The sequence below is a fragment of the Patella vulgata genome, chromosome 4 (assembly GCF_932274485.2).
Source record: "Patella vulgata chromosome 4, xgPatVulg1.2, whole genome shotgun sequence".
Classification (NCBI taxonomy): Eukaryota; Metazoa; Mollusca; class Gastropoda; family Patellidae; genus Patella; species Patella vulgata.
The window spans coordinates 2,710,641-2,731,314 of record NC_065882.2 but is presented as its reverse complement, the minus strand read 5'-3'; the positions used below and the strand labels follow the sequence as shown (position 1 = coordinate 2,731,314).

Sequence of the window (20,674 nt, the reverse complement as noted above, 5' to 3'; positions counted from 1 at the left end):
GGCAAGGTTAAACACATATACACAGATTAAACTATAAAAAACTTTCACTTACGACACGAACTGGTTGTAATAATTGGTGTTAGATAACTATACACATCTGTCATGTTGCCAACATCATCAAATATTCGATTTACACGCTGAAAGATGGTGATTATCTCTTTTATTATATACATATGTACTCAGGGTATATTTAGACTTGAACAATTTGAAAATGTGTGTTAAATGTTTGTATGCTAGGGACCCGTTATTACGTGTATATATATGTTCGAGAGTTTCTGAGCAAGACGTTATGACATTTCTTTCATATTTATTATTAACGAATCGTGATCTTTATGTCATGACCTAAAGGCATTTTAAGTGTAGTGATGAGTTTATGAGTGTGTTGAAATTGAACGTTAAGGTTACAATTCTATGGAATACATTATACTGTTTATTACTGAGCGATGTTTCGACTAGGCTTCTCTAGTCTGTATCAAGCAATGATACATCTTATCAAGCCCTTCATGTAATACCCCTGCATATTTTAGCACTAATTTCGATTTGGTATAAGCCCAGCTTGTGATAATATCAGATTCCTTCGTTAAAAATATCGTTACGATTAAAATGTCTACATGTGACAATCGAGTTGCAAAGTTCAAGGTTCGATCAATGTCAAGGTTACTGGAAATCATGGCTGATCAACACAGGCTGTAAACTTGTCTATTTCTTTTTTTAAGGAGGCTGCCATATTTGTTTACAGTGTGTTATGTGCCACGACCTCTGATTGGACAATGCTAATTAGTCACGTGTAAACACAACGAGCGCAAAGGTTCGGGAATTGTTGAGTTTTGAAGCAACGGCTAGATGTTGTAAAACTTGCGGTCGTTGCTTCAGGAACATGGCAATGGTCATGCTAGGTTCCAACTGTCGTGCGATGCATCACAATACAGTTGTTCTATTGGGTCCAAGATCTGGTATGTGGAGATACGCTCTGATACGTTTTGATAAGATCAACACAATTACTACGACTGACGTCAAAATATGATAAGAACTGATGGGATCACCAATATTTTAGTCGCAGCTCGAATCGTGATAGTGGGAACCTAGTGTTAAATATGAAATATGACGAGACAATATATACATATGTACACAACAATATTTGGTTAATGCTGACCAACTAGAGACACTTTTCTAATTACCTTGAAGGAAACCTAACTTGATTATGGTCTGGATAAGTTAATTAATGTCTAATTAATAGTTTAGATAAAATTTAAGGCCTAAAGAAAGACCTGCAATAGGCAGATTTACCTCTTGCATAATGCATGTTTAAATTCATAATAATCATTATAAAAGTGATCAAGGATGATAAGCGTAATACTTATGATAACATCCAGTTTTACCTGATTAATGGATAACTTGTTGTGAAGTACTGACAATGATTTGATCAGGTTAAAATAACCACAACACCTTGAAAGAAGATGAAATTTGATTAATACTCTCAATGAAAAATGTTAATACAGGCCGGTAGAGGTACATCAATTTGAATTCTGGTTCTTGAAGCACAACTGATAGAATTTTGCTTCCTATTACATCATGGAAAAAAATTCTTCGGTTGTAGGTGGCAAGGAGTAGGGTCACCTGTCCAACCTATTGGGTTTTCTCTGAGTCCTCTGGTTTCCTCCTAGGGGGGTTGGATGGCTGAATGGTTAGCGTGCGCGCGCTGTATCATAAAGTCTGTCATTGAGTCGACTGGCGTGGTTTCGAATCCCCGGTTGTACGTGACAAGGAGTAGGGTCGCCTGTCCAACCTCGTGGGTTTTCTCCGGGTCCTCCGGTTTCCTTCCACTGCTAAAGACCCCTACGCGCAAGCGAATTATGTAAATACAGTTAAACCATATGTTAGTCCCGAAATGACCTAGTTTGTGTCGAGTGGACGTTAAATCCCATTTCTCTCTCTCGGTTTCCTTCCACTGCTAAAGACCCCTACGCGCAAGCGAATTGTTGAAATAAAGTTAAACCATATGTTAGTCCCGAAATGACCTAGTTTGTGTCAAGTGGACGTTAAACCCCATTTCTCTCTCTCTCTCTCTGGTTTCCTCCGACTGCTAAAGACAATTAAACCGTATGTTAGTCCTGAAGTGACCTACTTTGTGTCGAGTGGACGTTAAACCACATCTCTCTCTCTCTGTCAAGGAAAATAAACTAATTTAAAAAAAAAGTACATTTTTCGCCAGACTCTAATGGCTATTTATTTATTAAGAGCTTGATGAATTAAAAAATAAATTGGTTTGGCCTAATGATGATCAGTCTTGAATCCAGTGTTTTGATTTCGTTTTAGAACATTATTTTGTGTTAATGATTGTTTTGAATTGTATTATATTGTGGTTCTAAGCGATAACATTTCCAAATGCCTTTATTTTATTACTGCTTTAATGATAATGTCAAATGTCAGTCTATATCAGTCTATTCATTTTTTTAAAAATGTATTTTTCAGGAACCATGTATATTCTCTAGGCCTAACTGATATCAGTGATAAGTTGAAGGTAAGAAAAAATTTATAAAATTCTCTCAGAAAAAAAAAAAAATGTGATTAAAGGTGATGACTGATTGTTGCAAGAGAGCCACGGTGGCTAAGTGTGTAAGACCCTGGCTCGCTAGGCTGGAGGTTGCATGTTCGATCCCTGCATTGGCCGAGAAAGTTTCCCTTTGTCAGTGGTCCAAGACGGAGGGTGTGACAATGACAGCTGTCTAGTTGCTTGGATGGGATGAAAAGCCAAGGTCCCATGTACACATTGGCGTGAATGTAAAAGATATCTTGGCAGTTAGAATTCAATATAAGAGTAGGCCGTAGTGCAGCTGTCTGGGCAAAATTTCCCTCATTTCATTTCAGTCAAGTATCCTCCATGAAAATGGTGGTCATTTAGCAAGAGGTCCACTAATATTCTTCCCTATATCAGGTGTAATTTTGGGCCACAATTTTACAGTTCTCCTAATCTTAAATGTCCCCTGTACATATTTTAACTGTAGTCTTCTCAGAATATTACTATTATTTTACTGTATTATTCAGATTAAAAAACAAGATCTGAGTCCAAGAAGTAAAGATGTTAGAAGATGTTATATACAGGGAAAAAATGAGGTAAGTTCAGGTGTAACAGAGTTGTCTCCCATGTACTAAGCTTGTACAGTACTTACCCAGTTTGAAAATCTTTCCCTAGAATATTCAAATATGCAAATGATACAAATACTTTGAACCAACAGAATGGATACATGGAACTTCAATATTTTAACACTATTTGTAAAAGCATTGTTCCTATATTAAATTAAAGATTTATAGCCAGTGAACATGAAGCTCTAGTTGTAATTCATTAGGGAGTCAAACATCTTGTTCTTTATACATTCTTAAAATACAAATGTGAAGTCATACTTTGATGTTGGCTTAACATTATTTTAAATAATGGTACGGGCATTGTGCCTAGCGTACATTATTATATTAATTTAAATATTGCAATGCACATGCTTGATAGTGTATGTATTTGAAGTTGTTTAATGGTCTCATGCAAGACAATGTGTAATATATAGATATAGCCCTCGTGCTGACGCCCTCGTGCAATATCAATATAGTACTTAACGTCTCGCCCTTGACCATTAAACTGGGGGTTGGATGGCTGAATGGTTAGCGTGCGCGCGCTGTATCATAAAGTCTGTCATTGAGTCGACTGGCGTGGTTTCGAATCCCCGGTTGTACGTGACAAGGAGTAGGGTCACCTGTCCAACCTCGTGGGTTTTCTCCGGGTCCTCCGGTTTCCTCCCACTGCTAAAGACCTCTATGCGCTAGCGAATTATTGAAATAAAATTAAACCATATGTTAGTCCCGAAATGACCTAGTTTGTGTCGAGTGGACGTTAAACCCGATTTCTCTCTCACTCTTCGACCATTAAACTACATGTACATAATACATACTAATTTGTATTTTTCAGATGCCAGATTGCCAAAGTCATGTTAAATTTATAGCAACTAATATAAGTGCTCCGAATACATTATTTGTCTGTGCGACTGGAGCTTACCATCCCAAAAGTTACCAAATAAATGTAAGTTTTAACATGTCTATATTACTTTCAATATTCAATATAATTCCATGATTCGTCTGGTTACCATGACAACTAAACTGTACAAGATGGTGTGGGGGGTTGGATGGCTGAATGGTTAGCGTGAGCGCGCTGTATCATAAAGTCTGTCATTGAGTCGACTGGCGTGGTTTCGAATCCCCGGTTGTACGTGGCAAGGAGTAGGGTCGCCTGTCCAACCTCGTGGGTTTTCTCCGGGGCCTCCGGTTTCCTCCCACTGCTAAAGACCCCTACGCGCAAGCGAATTATGTAAATACAGTTAAACCATATGTTAGTCCCGAAATGACCTAGTTTGTGTCGAGTGGACGTTAAATCCCATTTCTCTCTCTCACAAGATGGTGTCGCAGTAGTTCTGTTGTAGGGAACTGTCCCTCTCGTTGAGAATGTCTTGGATTTGAAGAACCTTCAGGATTTTTGTGCCAGGTTCTCCACTCAGGAGGGTACCTAGTCATTATGATGGTATGAAGAACCAAGGTCACCCGTCGGTGGAAGCGCATGTTCAGTAAAGCTATTTCACACACTGGAATTCGAAAACAATTGTGGCTTTTATCCAGGGCCCTCACAAGCCTATGTTGCGCCCCAAGGCAAAAGTTTCAGAAGGTTAGTCCATAAATATTTAAAGGGTCTCCCTTTGAATATTTCTGGTATGCACTTAGATAATTTGCCTCCCCTCAAAAAGTGTCTCCTCTGGGCATATGCCCCCTTAGTCACCCCAACACGAGGGCCCTGCTTTTATCACCTAGTTTGTCACTGACGTTTCACAAATTCTGTATCAGAATTGATTTAAGATGAAAAATTATGTTGTCGAAGAAAAGAAACATTTCAATTTTAATTAGCACATAAAGAAAATATGAAATACTTTAATCATGTTATCTATGTATACAGTCTTGAGTCAAGTTAAATTGATCATGTTAATCATGTTATCTATGTATACAGTCTGAGTCAAGTTAAATTAATTATGTTATCTTTCTATACAGCCTGAGTCAAGTTAAATTAATTATGTTATCTATCTCTATGTTTTACTAGATCCAGTATAATAGTTTATCTATACAATCTGAGTCAAGTGGTATAGGAATGTGTCCATATGATCCATTTGATAATGCTACAGCAGTATTAGTAGGCAAGTATTAAACAACACCAACAGTTTATAAATTAACTTTCAGATACCTGTATAGGCTTACACTCTTCTTTACATTTAACTTTGGTTGTACTTTATTCAAAGTTTGTTATTTTGCTTGTGTGAACTGACATGGTTTTCGATTCCCAGCTTGTACATGACAAGGAGTAGGGTTGCCTGTTCAACCCCGTGGGTTTTCTCCAGTCCTCCGGTTTCCTCCCACTGCTTAAGACCCCTACGTGCAACCGAATGACTCTATTGTTGAATATTCTGTCTTGTGTTTGTCTGTATTCAGTTTAGATTTTGCTCAAGAGATTATCTACGGTAACATTTTTCTTGTAATGTTTTTAAAATCTCCAATATAAATTGTTTCAGTGATTGAACTTGAATTTACACAGATCACAATTATATGGATTATAATGACTGTTTATTACTGAGCGATGTCTCGACTAGGCATCTTTAGTCTTTATAGAGGAGCCTAATCAAAAAGTCACTCAGTATTAAAGTAGCTAAGTCTTTAACTCAACATCAGCTACAGTCTTCGACATTGAAAACACGAATTATTTGTCAATTTAAATCAACGTTCATGTTGTGATCTTACTGTGAAAAGATGGGCTTCTGATATTCAATATTTAAAGATACATTATGGGAGATTAGATAATTAAAGAGATGGCAGTTCTAACTATAATAGTTAAAAACTAGATATGTATCTGATATGTGGTAATTAATAAATGATTTTATATATTTATAGAGAGTGATAATCCAGGAAATGTACCAGCTCTATATTCTGGTACGGTCACAGATTTTATTAAAGCTGATCCTGTTATATTTAGACCAGCTTTATATCATAGAAATAGAACGCAGTCAGCAGCTTACGTCAGAACATTACGCAATGATCATAAATGGTTAAATGGTATGTTTATAGCCTTGTAATTATCAAATTATATGGGGTGGGGGGAGGGTGGTAGATGGCCGAATGGTTAATGCATCTACGTTGTATCAGAAGGTCTGTCAAGTCAAGTAGCGTGGTTTCGATTACCCGTTTGTAACCTCTGACAAGGAGTAGGGCCACTTGTCCAACCTCGTTCTCCGTTTTCCTCCCACTGCTAAGGACCCCTACGCGCAAGTGAATTATTGAAATAAAATTGGACCATATGTTAGTCCCTAAATGACCTAAATGGCTAAATGGTTAATGCATGCGCATTGTATCAGAAGGTCTGTCATTAATTCAAGTAGCCAGGTTTTTATTCCCTGCTTATGTTTGACGAGGAGTAGAGTCACCTGTCCAACCTCGTGGGTTTTCTCCGGTTTCCTCCCACTGCTAAAGACCCATATGCATAAGTGAATTATGGAAATAAGATTGAACCATATGTTAGTCCCGAAATGACCAGGCTTGTGTCGAGTGGATGTTAACTCTTTAAATAGAGCAGAGCAGAAATTACAACATTTCTGAAAACTACCTACCTAGCTCAATTTCATTTGAATTATTAGGTTGACACATTTCTTTGCACTAATTACAATATGAATTATTTGTCATGTTAACGTCTGATTAATATACATGAATGGAAATCGTAATTCTAATATTTTTCACAATAATCTTACAGAACCTCAGTTTGTTGGGTCATTTGATGTTGGAAGCCAGGTTTATTTCTTTCTGCGTGAAGTGGCATTAGAATATCAGAACTGTGGAAAGAAAATATACTCCAGGATAGCTCGTGTCTGCAAGGTAAGATGTTCTTTATTTACTTATTTTGAAAGTTGGCAGAAACTTTAATTGATAGCCATGAGGATATTATTAGTCCTAGATGTGCAAGTATTTCAAGAAAAGTTTTCTTCAGAGTGGTTCCTGCAAGATGGAGGGTCTAACAAGGAAAGCAGTCTAGTTGTTTGGTTGGGATGAAAAACAGGTCCTGTGTAGGCCTACACATCGGTGTGCACGTAAAAGATCCCTTGGCAGATGGAATTAGTAGGCTATAGCGCCGCTGTCCGGTAAAAATTTCCCTCATAATACACTGTAGGGCATATGTCCGTCGTTGGAGCAGAACAGTAGGACGTTAAACACCATTTCATTTCATTTCATTTCTAATATTGGACCAGAGATCAACGAAAGAATCACGGTGGTAAAGCTGTATGGATGGACATCATATCAAACACATTTAATTAGAATATTATTATAAAACATTATAAACTTTATTTTCTAGAATGATCGAGGTGGTAAAGCCGTATTAAACAGTGTATGGACGTCATATCAAAAAGCCAGATTAAACTGTTCTATACCGGGAGAATATCCTTATTACTTTGATGAAATACGTAAGTTTTACCCATTTCCGTGATATTTAGAGAAGATTGTGATTGAAAGAATATCTGAAGTCAACTGACTCATCTCTAACATAAAATATGTGCATCGTAATTACATTTTTTGAGTGGGGCTTAAAAATGGCATGATGGGCCTCTTTGTAATCCGATTGAATCCTGGCTATGAGGAGCCATGGTGGCTAAGTGAGTAAGACACTGGCTTGCTAGCCTGGAGTTGTTGGCCAACAGAGTGTTCCGTAGGATTTGCCAGCAGGGTTTCCCCTTGCTGGAGAGGGAACCTGACAAGGACACAGCTGCCTAGTCGTTTGGATTTGACGAAAAACCGAGTTCCTGTGTACACATTGATGTGCACGTAAAAGATCCCTTGGCAGTTGGAAGTTGATATCAGAGTAGGCTGTAGCGCCGCTGTCTGTGTATTATTTCCCTCATAACACTCTGTATGAAGTATTCCCATCTTCATTAGACCAGTTCGAAATAGGACAGTGGGACATTAAACCCCATTTTATTGTATTTATTGTATTTATTACAGAGGATGTATATACAGTTGATGGCCAGACATTTTATGGTTTATTTACAACTAATATGTAAGTATACAGAGTCTTTTAGATCTATTTGATAAGACCATCTTCAAGTTTGGTCAAAGGTCATGAGATGTAAACAGGGCTAGCGCTTATCCCAACCCTAATCCTAACCCGGGATCTAGCCCAAATGCTTACCCTAACCCTAATCTACAATCTCACCAACAATCACATGCCCTAACCTTATTTACATCTCAGCGACCTTGACAAAAATTGAGCTGGCCTTAATGAATAGATTTAGCCTTACATGCCCTTAAAGAGAGATATGTTACAGCAGGACTAACACACGATACAAATTCATTTCAGTAATTCGTAGGGTTGTATAGCAGGTCACGGAAACTGGAAAACCTACAAGGTTTGGCAGCAACCCGTGCCTCTTGATTCAACAACAAACCTTATAATCTAAAGTGGACACATTAGACCACATGACCACCCAACTCCCACCCAACTCCCACCATGCCCTCAAACAAATCTGATTTATTAAATCGACACCCACCTTTGTTTTAATAACAGATGCTTACATTTCGCCTTTACATAAAATAACTGAACCAAGATTGGTTAATATTTTTTTTATATTTTAGCAATGGATTAACAGCCTCAGCAATCTGTGCCTTCTCGGTACAAGACATAGAAAAAGCCTTCAATGGACCATTTAAAGATCAATCCCATAGTAAAGCCAATTGGTTACCTGTACCGGAATCAGATGTACCTTATCCTAGACCCGGCAATGTATGTACAGAGTTATTTTTGTAAATTAAACTCTACAGTTGTTTTATAGAATGAATAGGATGAATTTAGTGTACTAAGCTCTACAGTAAACTCTACAGTTGTTTTATAGAGTGAATGCATGACACTAAACTCTAAAGTGAATATTTGATACTAAGCTCTGCAGTTGTTTTATAGAGTGAATGTATGATATAAACTCTACAGTTGTTTGATAGAGTGGATGTATGATACTAAACTCTACAGTTGTTTTATAGAGTGGATGTATGATACTAAACTCTACAGTTGTTTTATAGAGTGAATTTGTTATACTAAGGTCTACAGTTGTTTTGATAGAGTGGATGTATGATACTAAACTCTAAAGTTGTTTTACAGAGTGAATTTGTTATGGTTGTTTTATAGAGTGAATCTATTATGCTAAACTTAACATGTCAAAATATGTCAAATAGAAAACTTCATATGAAATAGAAAACAAACACAAAAATTCTTATCATGACCGTTTTGCGTAATCAAAATCAACAAACAACTGGCCATTTCATTTTAATGAATTGTCCAAGAGTATTATTTCTATTTCTTTCAGAGCCACGGTGGCTAAGTGGGGTAAGGCGCTTGCTCGCTAGTCTGGAGGTTGTCTGTTTGATCCCTGCACTGGCCGACGTGGTTTCCCCTTGTCAGTGGTACAGGACAGATGGCCTGACAAGGACAGCCGTCTAGTCTTTCGGATGCGTCGGAAAAAACAAGGTCCCATGTATACATTGGAATGCACGTAAAAGATCCCTTGACAGTTGGAATTGGATATAAGAGTAGGCCGTAGTGCCGCTATCTGTGCAAAATTCCCCTCATAGCACACTGTATGGCATATGCCCGTCTTATTAGCCCATTCGGAATAGAACAGTAGGATGTTAAACCCCATTTCATTTTGTTTCTATTTATATCTATGTAATATTAAATTTATATTTCCAGTGTTCAATTGAGGATTCTCGATCTCTACCTGATACTGTTGTTAATTTTGTCAAAGATCGACCATTGATGGATAAAGCTGTTGCCCAACAATTTGGTCGTCCAATCTTCTATAAGGGTAATTGTTTAATGCAGAGACTGGCTGTAGAAGCTAACGTATCTGGAAATGGAGAACTTGTCTTTTATACTGCTAGTAGTAAGTTTTATTTAATGTTTCAAACGGATTATAAATATAACATTTTTCATGCAATCTGATTCAAACACAGATCATATTTCGTTTTACTAGTCTTCACAACACTATGATATGTTATATAACAGGCGAACTAGTTGATGTAAGGAATTAGCCAATGAAACAGTCTGTTAATTAAGGCGAGTTCTTGGTGTGCTCTGCCGGAACTGTGGGTAAACTACTAGAAACGTCAGCACTGATTGATTAATCAATCATAGGGTTAAAAGATGCGCGTATGACCCCTGTGCAACCTTCCAACTGGTCAGATCTTCATGTAGTGTAGGCCATCAAAAGTATAAAAAAACGAAACGAAATATAGATCTGTATTTTAATCAGATTCGTTTTACATGAAGACTGACAAAGAGTAGTTAGAAATATAGGCAATATTGTATATCTGGATTATTCAGTTGATATAAAAAGCACAGCGAGAAAAATATCTTTTTGAGAATTGAGGGCTACAAAAAGAAGACATTTATAAAAGTAGAGGATTATAAATGATAAAAATATGAATTGGAAAAAGACGAAATACAGACCAATTCTGAGGTGTATAGATAAGAGTTGTCCCCCTCTAGTCTTCAGATAACTGTTTACTATAGGATTTACCAAATATTCTGTTGTGAACATTAAGGGGAATAAATAAGAGTTGTTCCCCCTTTAGTCTTCAGATTACATCAATATGCATTATAATCGATGAGGGTTAATTTTTCTCTCTGTGTTTTAGCAAATATTCGGCGGTAACCATAAATATGTTGTGTTTGGGAATAAATAAGAGTTGTCCCTCTTTAGTCTTCAGATAACTTCAATATACATTGTGAAATATTATGACTAGCAATAGTAATGAATTATGAATAAAGAATAATCGTTCTTTATGTGTTTTATAAAATATTCTACAGTACACAGCAATCGAGATTCATGGAATTCTGTATTAATTCTATAAATTAACTTTCAGATACTGGATTAGTTTACAAGATATTTGCTAGACCATCGAAATCCGTGTTAGAAGCTCCCAGATCTATCTTATCAACAACATACAAACCATTTGATAATCCTAGGCCTATTTGGAGTATGGTTTTACATGTAAGTTATTTTGTTACTGGAGGTCGCATGTTTGATCCCTGCATTGGCCGAGAAAGTTCATTGGGATTTTCCGGCGTGGTTTCCCCATCGACCCTGAAATATTATATGTATTATAAGGTCTATGGTTTCCCCTTGTCAGTGGTGTAGGACGAAGGGCCTGATGAGACAGCTGTCTAGTCGTTTGAATGGGACAAAAAAACGAGGTCCCCTTACACATTGGCATGCACGTAAAAGATCCCCTGGCAGTTGTAATTCGATATAAAGTTTGGCCATAGGGCTGCTGCCCGGGCAAGATTTTCCTCATAGCACACTGTATGGCGTACGCCCATCTTCATTATCCCAGTTGGAGCAGAACAGTAGGACGTTAAACCCCAGTTCATTTCATTTATTGTATTTTATTGTATTAAATGGTGTTATTTACAGGATAAATATGTGTATCTTGGAACTGATTCATCTGTTGTACAACTAAATGTAATGACATGTGAGAAATATAAGAATATAGATTTATGTGTGTTTGATCCATATTGTGGTTGGAGTAAAACAGCTAGTGAATGTATACCTATACAAGATAAAAATACTAACAAGTAAGAAACAAATCTATATTCTTTAAACATACATTATGCAAGAGCTAAATCTGCCTATTGCATGTCTTTCTTTAGGCCTGAAATGTTATCTAAAGTATTAATTAGACATTAATTAACTTATCAAGACAATAATCAGCTCTTAATGCCATCATTAGTCTACGATATTTAGTGGATTTGAATACGTTTTGTGATGGACGAAATAACTGTGAAAATGGATAATCGATACTTTATTTATTATCGTACCTACGGTGGTAATGAATTGCTATTATCTCGGTTCAGAGTGGAGCAATTTTCAGCATTTTCTGTTTTCATTGTCTATTTAGTAACTATTATAGCCAGAACTGTCAGCTCTTTATCTAATCTTACCTAACGGCCCTTTAAATATTCAATTGCTTATTCTGCTTTTCAATCTGCCATTCATGTTATCATTGGTAGAGAGCAGTCAGGGCACTGAACCTTTTGATTCCAATACCACCAGTTTGAATCCTGGCATGGACAGAGAATAACCTTCTCAAGTTTTCATTCCTCGGCTGCACTTGTCAGGGGCAGCACTCCGCACTTTATGGTTCCAATTGAATAGGGAAAAAACACTACATATTGATAGTTATAAATTGATACATAGTGCATGGATGTGCTGTTGCCTGGGCAAAATTCTCCTAGAAACAAAAGCAAAATTACCATTTTATTTATCTCAAAATGATTGAATTATAATGTTAGCAAGACAATAAAACTAATTTTATTGCATTCCATGTCTTAGTTCCTCCGATTTCAGCTTTTTAAACATAAACATATATTTATTTTACAGTCTGATTACGTATAAAGATATTGATATGGTAATACCGTTAGAAAATGCCGTAGAAAATGCTTTAAATGAACCTCTGTTTGGTAAGTATTAAAGTCTCTAGACGGTTAAGTTACCGGTATGTCATTTGGTGGAGGCCATCGAAAGTATAAAAAAACGAAACAAAATATAAATCTGTATTTTAATCAGATTGCTATTGGAATATGATCAAAGGGAGGGGTAATTGTTGACTCTGAAAGGTTTTTACCACCCAATCCAATTACTTATTGCAAAATCCTGCTTTTGTCCCCGGGGGTGTTGGATAGCACGTGTGTGTTGTATCATAAGATCTGTCATTGAGTCAACTGGTGTGGTTTTGATTCCCTGGTTGTACGTGATAAGGAGTAAGGTCGTCTGCCCAACCTTATGGGTTACCTCCAGTTTCCTCCCACTGCTAAAAACCCCTATTTTCAAGCAAATTATTGAAATAAAATGAAACCATATGTTAGTCCCGAAATGACCTAGTTTGCGTCGAGTGGACCTTAAACCCATCTCTCTCTCTCTCTCTCTCTCTCTCTCTCTCTCTCTCTCTCTCTCTCTCACAATTCCAAATAATTATTGTAAAATTGTGCTTTTGACCCGTCAATATGAAAATCAATCCTGCGTCACTGTTTATATTATATGTACATATTTTATATTTTTAGAAACAAAAGAATTACGAAGATCAGCTGGTCACTCATTATCATTAAAGGTTAATTTTAAACTACATATTAGTGGAACAGTCATTTGGACAAAAAATGATTCCAAATTATCGAGTCCAAGACATATTATAGCACAAGATAACTCTCTAATTATACCAGAACTAATGTCATCAGATCAAGGAACCTATAAAGCTATTGACGATCAAGATAGACTCGTAGCTGAATATTCTGTCATGGTTGATACGTGTGAGTATAAAATCAAAATACCTCATATTTACAATATCATTTAAAGATACATTATGGGGGATTAGATAAAGAGCTGACTGTTCTCAACAAAATAGTTAAAAAATAGATAACGAAAAGAGAATATCCTGAAAATTTAAGTCAAATTGATCCACTCTGAACCGAGATATTAGCAATTGAATTTTAGGCCTAGTCTCGATCATCATTACTAAAGTCGCAAGTCGGTATGATAAAACATAAAGTCTCGATTATCCATTTTGACATTAAATCATCCATCACAAAATGTATTCAAATCCAGTAAATATCTCAGGCTAGCGATGGCATCGAGAGTTGATTATGGTCTTGTCATGTTGATAAAGAATGACCTGCAATAGGCAGATTTAGCTCTTGCATAATGTATGTTTAAATGTGGTAGTAGACGTCAAATAAAACTATTTTTACACACACAGTTGGAGCCTTGAAGCAATGCAGCATGTCATTGAATTGAAGTGAAATGTTATTTAATGTACTGCTTTTCTAATGAAAATGGACATGTCATTGATAAGTCAGGGTTGTTTTCAAATTTCAGATTGTAATTATAAAATAGACATTTATTAGGAATCCATAAGTGTTTACTGAAATCCAATGTTAAATTTCACATTATGGTTCGGACACGGTTGACAAGACAACCCTTTATTTTTGAAGCATCACTTTTTAATCTATGAAGTCTTGAGAGCAATATTTGTCTTGTAATACCGCTGGGTGTCTAGAATAGAAATAATATATGTAAATATGTTTCCATATTTGCTGGCTTAGTTACTGCCGGCTCATTTATTTTAGTATTAATGAATTGTAAATATTTATTTTATTTATTACAGCTAAAGAAGATATAGAACAAAGATGGATACAGAAGTTTGATGAATGGTGTCAAGAGTTTGAACGTTATCAAAGTGATATAAGAACATGGGTAAATACATATATTACTATATATACCGTGAACTTTGACCCTCGGTCTATAGATTTAACTTTATGTCCTGTTAACTTGAACTGTTAATGTCTAACTTAAAGGTTCAAATTATATAACTGTGTTAGGGGGATTGGGTGACCAAATGTTTAACGTGTGCTCATTGCATCATAAGGTTTGTTATTGAATCAAGTAGTGTGATTTCGATTCTCTGCCTGTATGTGACGAGTAGGGTCTCCTGTTCAACCATGTGGGTTTTCTCTTGGTCCTACGTTTTCTAAAAGACCCCTATGTGCAAGCGAATTATTGAAATATAATTGAACCATATGTTAGTCCCGATATGACCTAGTTTGTGTTGAGTGGACATCAAACCCCATCTCTCTCTCTCTCTCTGACATTTTCAACTTAGTGCCGGACATTTATTATTAATATCAGTAAAAATGACAAATCAGTGCTGGACAAAATGAGGGATTGTGCCTGACAAAGTCTGAATCTGTGCATGACAATGTCTGTGACAGGTGCCTTATTTCCAGGCTGTAACAGTATATGCCTCTATCTGAGTAAAAATTCTCTGACCTAGCATTGGACATATATAAAATAACTCACGTTAGTCACCGACTGGCCAAAGTAAAGTGTCGCTAGTCGCTACCCTGGAGATTGGGTTCAATCCCTGCACCGAGGTCCCTTGTATACATTCGCATACACATAAAAGTTCCCTTAGCATTTTGAATTTGATATAAGAGTAGGCCATAGTGCCGCTGTCCGTGCATAATTTTCCTCATAGCACTCAATATGGCGTATGCCCGTCTTCATTAGCCCAGTCGGAGCAGAACAGTAGGACATTAAACCCCATTTCATTTCATTTCATCTATTAAACCCTGTTTTATTCCATAATATTGTTTTGTATTTTATTCCTTCAGGAGAAGAAATGTAGCAACTGTTGTGAAGATCCTTCTAATGCCATTTCATCTTTTGGTGGAAAGTGAAATACCCTATCGTAATAAACTATTTAAGTCTTGATCATCATGCTCACTGTAAAACCACGGTAACTGTGATACGAATTAATCGTAATGTGATTCCAATATTATATATGTAAACAGTTTGAAATACGAGAAAAAAAAAACAAACGTGATGATGATTATTGAAATGGATAATTAGGGGACGTGTTGGGGTTTCTTTAATTAGGATTCTTCCCAAAAAAACTTTAATATGTGGATTGGCAAGTGTAAAGGATCGTGAATTGAAAATTCTCCATAAAACATTAATAAGCAGAAAGAGTTTGAAAATGGACAAATAATTTTGATAAATTGACAAATGGTAAACTATTAAAAAAATAAAATGTGAATGTTCGGACTATGAGCTGTGGATTTTAAACTATGAACAATGTATGTTCAAACTATTCTATGAGCAATGAATGTTCAAACTATTCTAACTATGAATAATGAATGTTCAAGTTCTGAACTCTGAATGTTCAAGTTCTGAACACTGAATGTTCACGTTCTGAACACTGAATGTTCAAGTTCTAAACAGTGACTCTTCAAGCTGAGAACAAAGAATGTTCGAACTACCAAATGCTGAAAATAAAATGAACTACGCAACAGAAGTTTTAAACTATTATCAACGTGCATTTATATACCAGACATAATACAACAGAAGTTCTGACCATATATGGTAAAAAATATATATGTGTGTGATGACTAAATGACCTTATGGTGCTGTGCAGTATTTGAAATAAATTCAATGGAGTTGAGTTTTCTCTTTTCATCAATGGAACTTTGTTGGTGGAACTTTTTAATGACTTACAAGCATAAAGAGTGAATTACAAACATTTTTTTATATAAAATTATATAATGGAATGTAGATATGAATTTTTTTGTCACTGATTGAACCAGAAACGAGGATGAAATGTACATATATTTATAGTATAAATTCTAAACAGAACTTTAGATATATATTTGTGGTATGAATGTAAATATTTTAATGTGCCGCCATTTTTAATTTGTGAAGAGCTAGATTTGAATTATCATAGTTTTGGGAACGGTTTATAGATACACTTGAACTTCACTGTCGCATAATTCGCTAAAAGGTGGATTTCTGTATGTTTGGTTTCAAGATGACTTTTAATAGTGTTATGGTGAATCCCTTCTGTATAGCTATAGGCATATCAGGATTTCGCTAAAATGCGGGTATAGTCAACAACAGTGTTATAGTGAAACCATGGTGTGTGGGTATAATCAGATGACCCAACAACAGTGTAATAGTGAAACCTGTAATATATTATATATAAGGGACTCACTATTACATGGGTACGATCAGTTGAACTCCACAACAGTCAATTGACCCCAACAACAGTGTTATAGTGAAACTTGTAGTATATAATATATAAGGGATTCGCTATAACATGGGTACGGTCAGTTGAACTCAGCAACAGTCAATTGACCTCAACAACCGGCGTTATATTGAAGCAGTAGTATATAAGAGACTCGCCTTTATGCTGGTACAAAAACTGGTGTTATAGTGGAGCTCTTGTGTCACTATATACTGGTATAAAAACCGGTGTTATAGTGGAGCTCGTGTGTCACTATTATGCTGGTACAACAACCGGTGTTATAGTGGAGCTCTTGTGTCACTATAATGCTGGTACAACAACTGGTAATATAGGGGAGCTCTTGTGTCACTATAATGCTGGTTCAACAACCAGTGTTATAGTGGAGCTCTTGTGTCACTATATGCTGGTTCAACAACCAGTGTTATAGTGGAGCTCTTGTGTCGCTATAATGCTGGTACAACAACCAGTGTTATAGTGGAGGTCTTGTGTATAGCATGGTCTCACTATAATGTTATTGTAGTCACCATTGTAATGAGGGTCTAGTGCATGTATTTTCCACAATAAACAGGAATTAATATCAGAAACTCCCATCAGAGTTCTTGTAGATTAGAAGCCGTTAGAAGTGAATCTGTTTTTGTTATAAAAATGTGTTCCTTTTATATTGTAATTGTAATATTAGTTTAAAGTTCACTCTTGTTTTGAGGGGTAAGGTGGGCGAATGGTTTAACGTGTGCACATTGAATCATAAGGTTTGTCATTGAGTCAACTGACGTGGTTTTTGATTCCCTGCTTGTGCGTGACAAGGAGTAGGGTAGCCAGTCCAATCACATGGGTTTTCTCCGGGTCCTCCGTTTTACTCCCACTGCTAAAGACCCCTTATTGAAATAAAATTGAACCATGTTAGTCCCAAAATGACCTAGTTTGTGTTGAGTGGACGTTCAACTCCATTTCTCTCCCTCTCTATTGTTTTGCATCATGAAGAAAAAATCGGCAAACAACAATCTTTGATATCAATCGAGGTTTCGTCTGTTTATATAGCGATGCAGAGTTTGCAACATCGAATCTATTGATGGGTTCGTCGAACGAAATTCATAGGTTGGGGTAGGGGGGCTGTCAGCATCAAAATTGGGCCCTGAAGATTTGTCTCGCGGACTTTTTTCAAATTATTGGGTTCTGATGGTCCTGATTGATTCATAAACCTCCAGGTTTACATTTACTGTAGATCGCGTAGACCCTGCTGGACCTGAATATTTGATTCAAGAGTTGTCATTTTATCAGATGTGTATGATCAAATTGAATGAATGCTATATATGTTAGTATTAATACTGTATTGTCAACTAGTTTATATATGTACCAGGGTTCAGGAGTCCGTAGTTTTATTATTGGTTCAATGTTCTTCATACGGACATTTAACACAACAGTGCTACTGATTCTTGTTATTGTCTATAAGATGTCTTGGACTACTAACAAGCGCCAAGATATGCTGGAGAGCACCAAGGCAAGCCCAAATTAGACCCATGGGATTGTAAAAGTTGTTCAGACAAGTTTAAAACTCCAAGGCTCGTCCAGGATATGGGCTTAATCTATTTGTTAAGGCTAGCTCAATTTTTGTCAAGGTCGCAGCGATATAAAGGCTGTTGGCGTGAAGGTTAGGGTTAGGATAAGCATTGGAATTAGGACCAGGGTTAGTGTTGGGATTAGCGCTAGCCCTGTTTACATCTCGTGACCTAACCTATGACAAAAAATTGAGCTAGCCTTATCATTTAGCATTAACCCAGGATATGTTTCTGATTCCTTGACATTTTTATAAGAGGGGCTGCCAGAAGAACCCATGCATGCACTGTAGTCTAGTTGACATCATTAGTTATCTATATACATGTATACTAATGTAGATATTATCTCTTTCAGGGAAAAATATTTTTATTTGTTTTAAGCTCTTAGTGTAATATTTGGTGCAACTTAATTATGTGTATATTTTTGCCATGTATGTAGTAGCACAGATCATCGTAAGGAATTCTCATAGATTTCATATGTATATCCCTCCATTAAATTATTTGTAAAGCCATTTTAAAATGCAGTAACCCCACTGATCTAAACATCTGCCTAAATGATCTAAACTTTTTTAAAAATATTACTGTTATTTATGACTTTACATAATATATTTAAAAACATACGAAAAAGAGCTTTGAATAATTTTTAATATACAAACAAAATGAAGAACAAAACTAACATTAACATTAATGAATTTACAATTTGAATGAATTTGTTAGCAAGCTCTTTTTAAATAAATATATAATATTAAAATCAATAAAAAGCTTGTTAACAAAATATTTTACAATGTTACACGAGGTGATTATCGACCTAATATGTTATATGTAAACTCTATCTCTAATTTACAGACAAATATTAAATTATTATTGATTATTTATCGATGGCTAACAGTCTATATCTCTAATCTGTAGGATTATGTAGAATCTTAATCATTGTCATTGCTATATTTAGTTTATAACGAAATACATTATATAGAACTTGCCCTATCAATGATCAGAATAATACGTCAGATAAACCCAGTAAAACTCTTTATTTTGACTAGGTTAAGGCTAGGTTCCCCACTGTCATGCGATGCGTTACGATAGGATTGTCTCTATTGAGTCCATGATCTGCTACGTGCAGATACGTTTTGATACGGTCAACACGATTGCTACGACTGACCTCATTATATGACCTGATAGGATCACCACGATTAAAACCACGATTCCAATCCTAGCACGAATTGTGATAGTGGGACGAACCTAGCTTTAGATATGCTGATCTTTAAATGTATATCTCTAATCCAAAGTTGTAATTGTAATATTTGATTAGAATGAATTATAATTTATCAGTTAACTAACCAATATCAGCTTAATCCATCACCTACAATTTATAATTATATAGAAATTGGTCCATTATTAATCAAACAGTTTATTTTTAATTAAATTAAATTTCCTGCTCTTTTTAATCCAAAAGAATATTCAGTGCTTGTTAAACCCCCATCTCTCTCCAAAATTAAGTCTGCTTTATTAATTAAACCGTGTGTCTCTCTCCAAAATTAAATCTAAGATGTGCTGCTTTCTATACGCCCACATCAAAATGTTTTTTTTCTCAAATCCACAAGAATATGTAGTATTTAAATCATAATAAATACACTTGTAATTTACTGAGTATTTTGTGGAGATTGTAATTTATTGTAAATATTGTATTTGTAGATGTAAGTATTCTGTTATGGAAGATATTTTAGTGTTATACAATTTGCCATTTTCTTGTGTACATGTGAGTTATTATGACAGTGAGTGTTGTCCATCCAAATAATAAAAAAACTGTGTAAATAAAATCATAAAATGACACATTTTTAGTTGGTTGTCTATTTCTCTTCATGCTGTGTCGAGAGCTATGAGTGAAGGGTGATAACTCGGGTTGGAATCCATTTGCAGGGGCGGATCCAGAGGGGGGGGTTTGGAGGTGTTGAATTTCTCTGTTTAAAAAGCTCAATGTGTATGTATATATATACGCCAAAATGTCGATAGAGACTATGTGGGAGAGGGGGGGGGGAGATACATTGTCTCAGGAACCTGGAAAACCCCCTCCTGCAAAAATTCCTGGATCCGCCCTTGATTTGAGAGTTTTATGGACCGTCGTGGTCGAGGAAACTGACCTCGCGACGTGGAAGAAACGTTGAGATTCTTTAAGTCATTTGGATAGGACAAATAAATGAATCGTACCTGCGTGATTCGATTTATGATGAATTATACAACTCGGGTTGGAATCCATGTGAGGGTTTTAGGGACCGTGGTAGGTTGTGCAGTAGGAAACTGGCCTTGCGACGACGTGGAAGAAACTTTGAGATTCTTTAAGCCATTTTGATGGGACAAATAAACGAATCGTACCTGCGCACACATTGGTGTGTACGTACATAAGGAGTCCATGACTGTCCAGGCCCAATTGCCTAATTTAT

At 36.1% G+C, this 20,674-nt stretch overlaps 1 protein-coding gene across 1 annotated transcript in view; it reads left to right on the top strand.

Moving 5' to 3' along the window:
• LOC126819696 (semaphorin-2A) overlaps positions 1-20,066 on the top strand; it is a 115,234-nt gene extending 95,168 nt beyond the window's left edge. Inside the window, exons 5-20 of the mRNA XM_050547891.2 lie at positions 2,473-2,521; positions 3,046-3,114; positions 3,956-4,066; positions 5,129-5,222; positions 5,971-6,132; positions 6,824-6,945; positions 7,421-7,529; positions 8,065-8,119; positions 8,695-8,842; positions 9,800-9,992; positions 10,975-11,102; positions 11,526-11,686; positions 12,492-12,571; positions 13,172-13,414; positions 14,269-14,357; positions 15,275-20,066. Of these exons, the coding sequence (XP_050403848.1) occupies positions 2,473-2,521; positions 3,046-3,114; positions 3,956-4,066; positions 5,129-5,222; positions 5,971-6,132; positions 6,824-6,945; positions 7,421-7,529; positions 8,065-8,119; positions 8,695-8,842; positions 9,800-9,992; positions 10,975-11,102; positions 11,526-11,686; positions 12,492-12,571; positions 13,172-13,414; positions 14,269-14,357; positions 15,275-15,340 (1,879 nt within the window). The 3' untranslated portion in view covers positions 15,341-20,066. The remainder of the gene's footprint in view (positions 1-2,472; positions 2,522-3,045; positions 3,115-3,955; positions 4,067-5,128; positions 5,223-5,970; positions 6,133-6,823; positions 6,946-7,420; positions 7,530-8,064; positions 8,120-8,694; positions 8,843-9,799; positions 9,993-10,974; positions 11,103-11,525; positions 11,687-12,491; positions 12,572-13,171; positions 13,415-14,268; positions 14,358-15,274) is intronic.
• Positions 20,067-20,674: the final 608 nt, after the last annotated feature.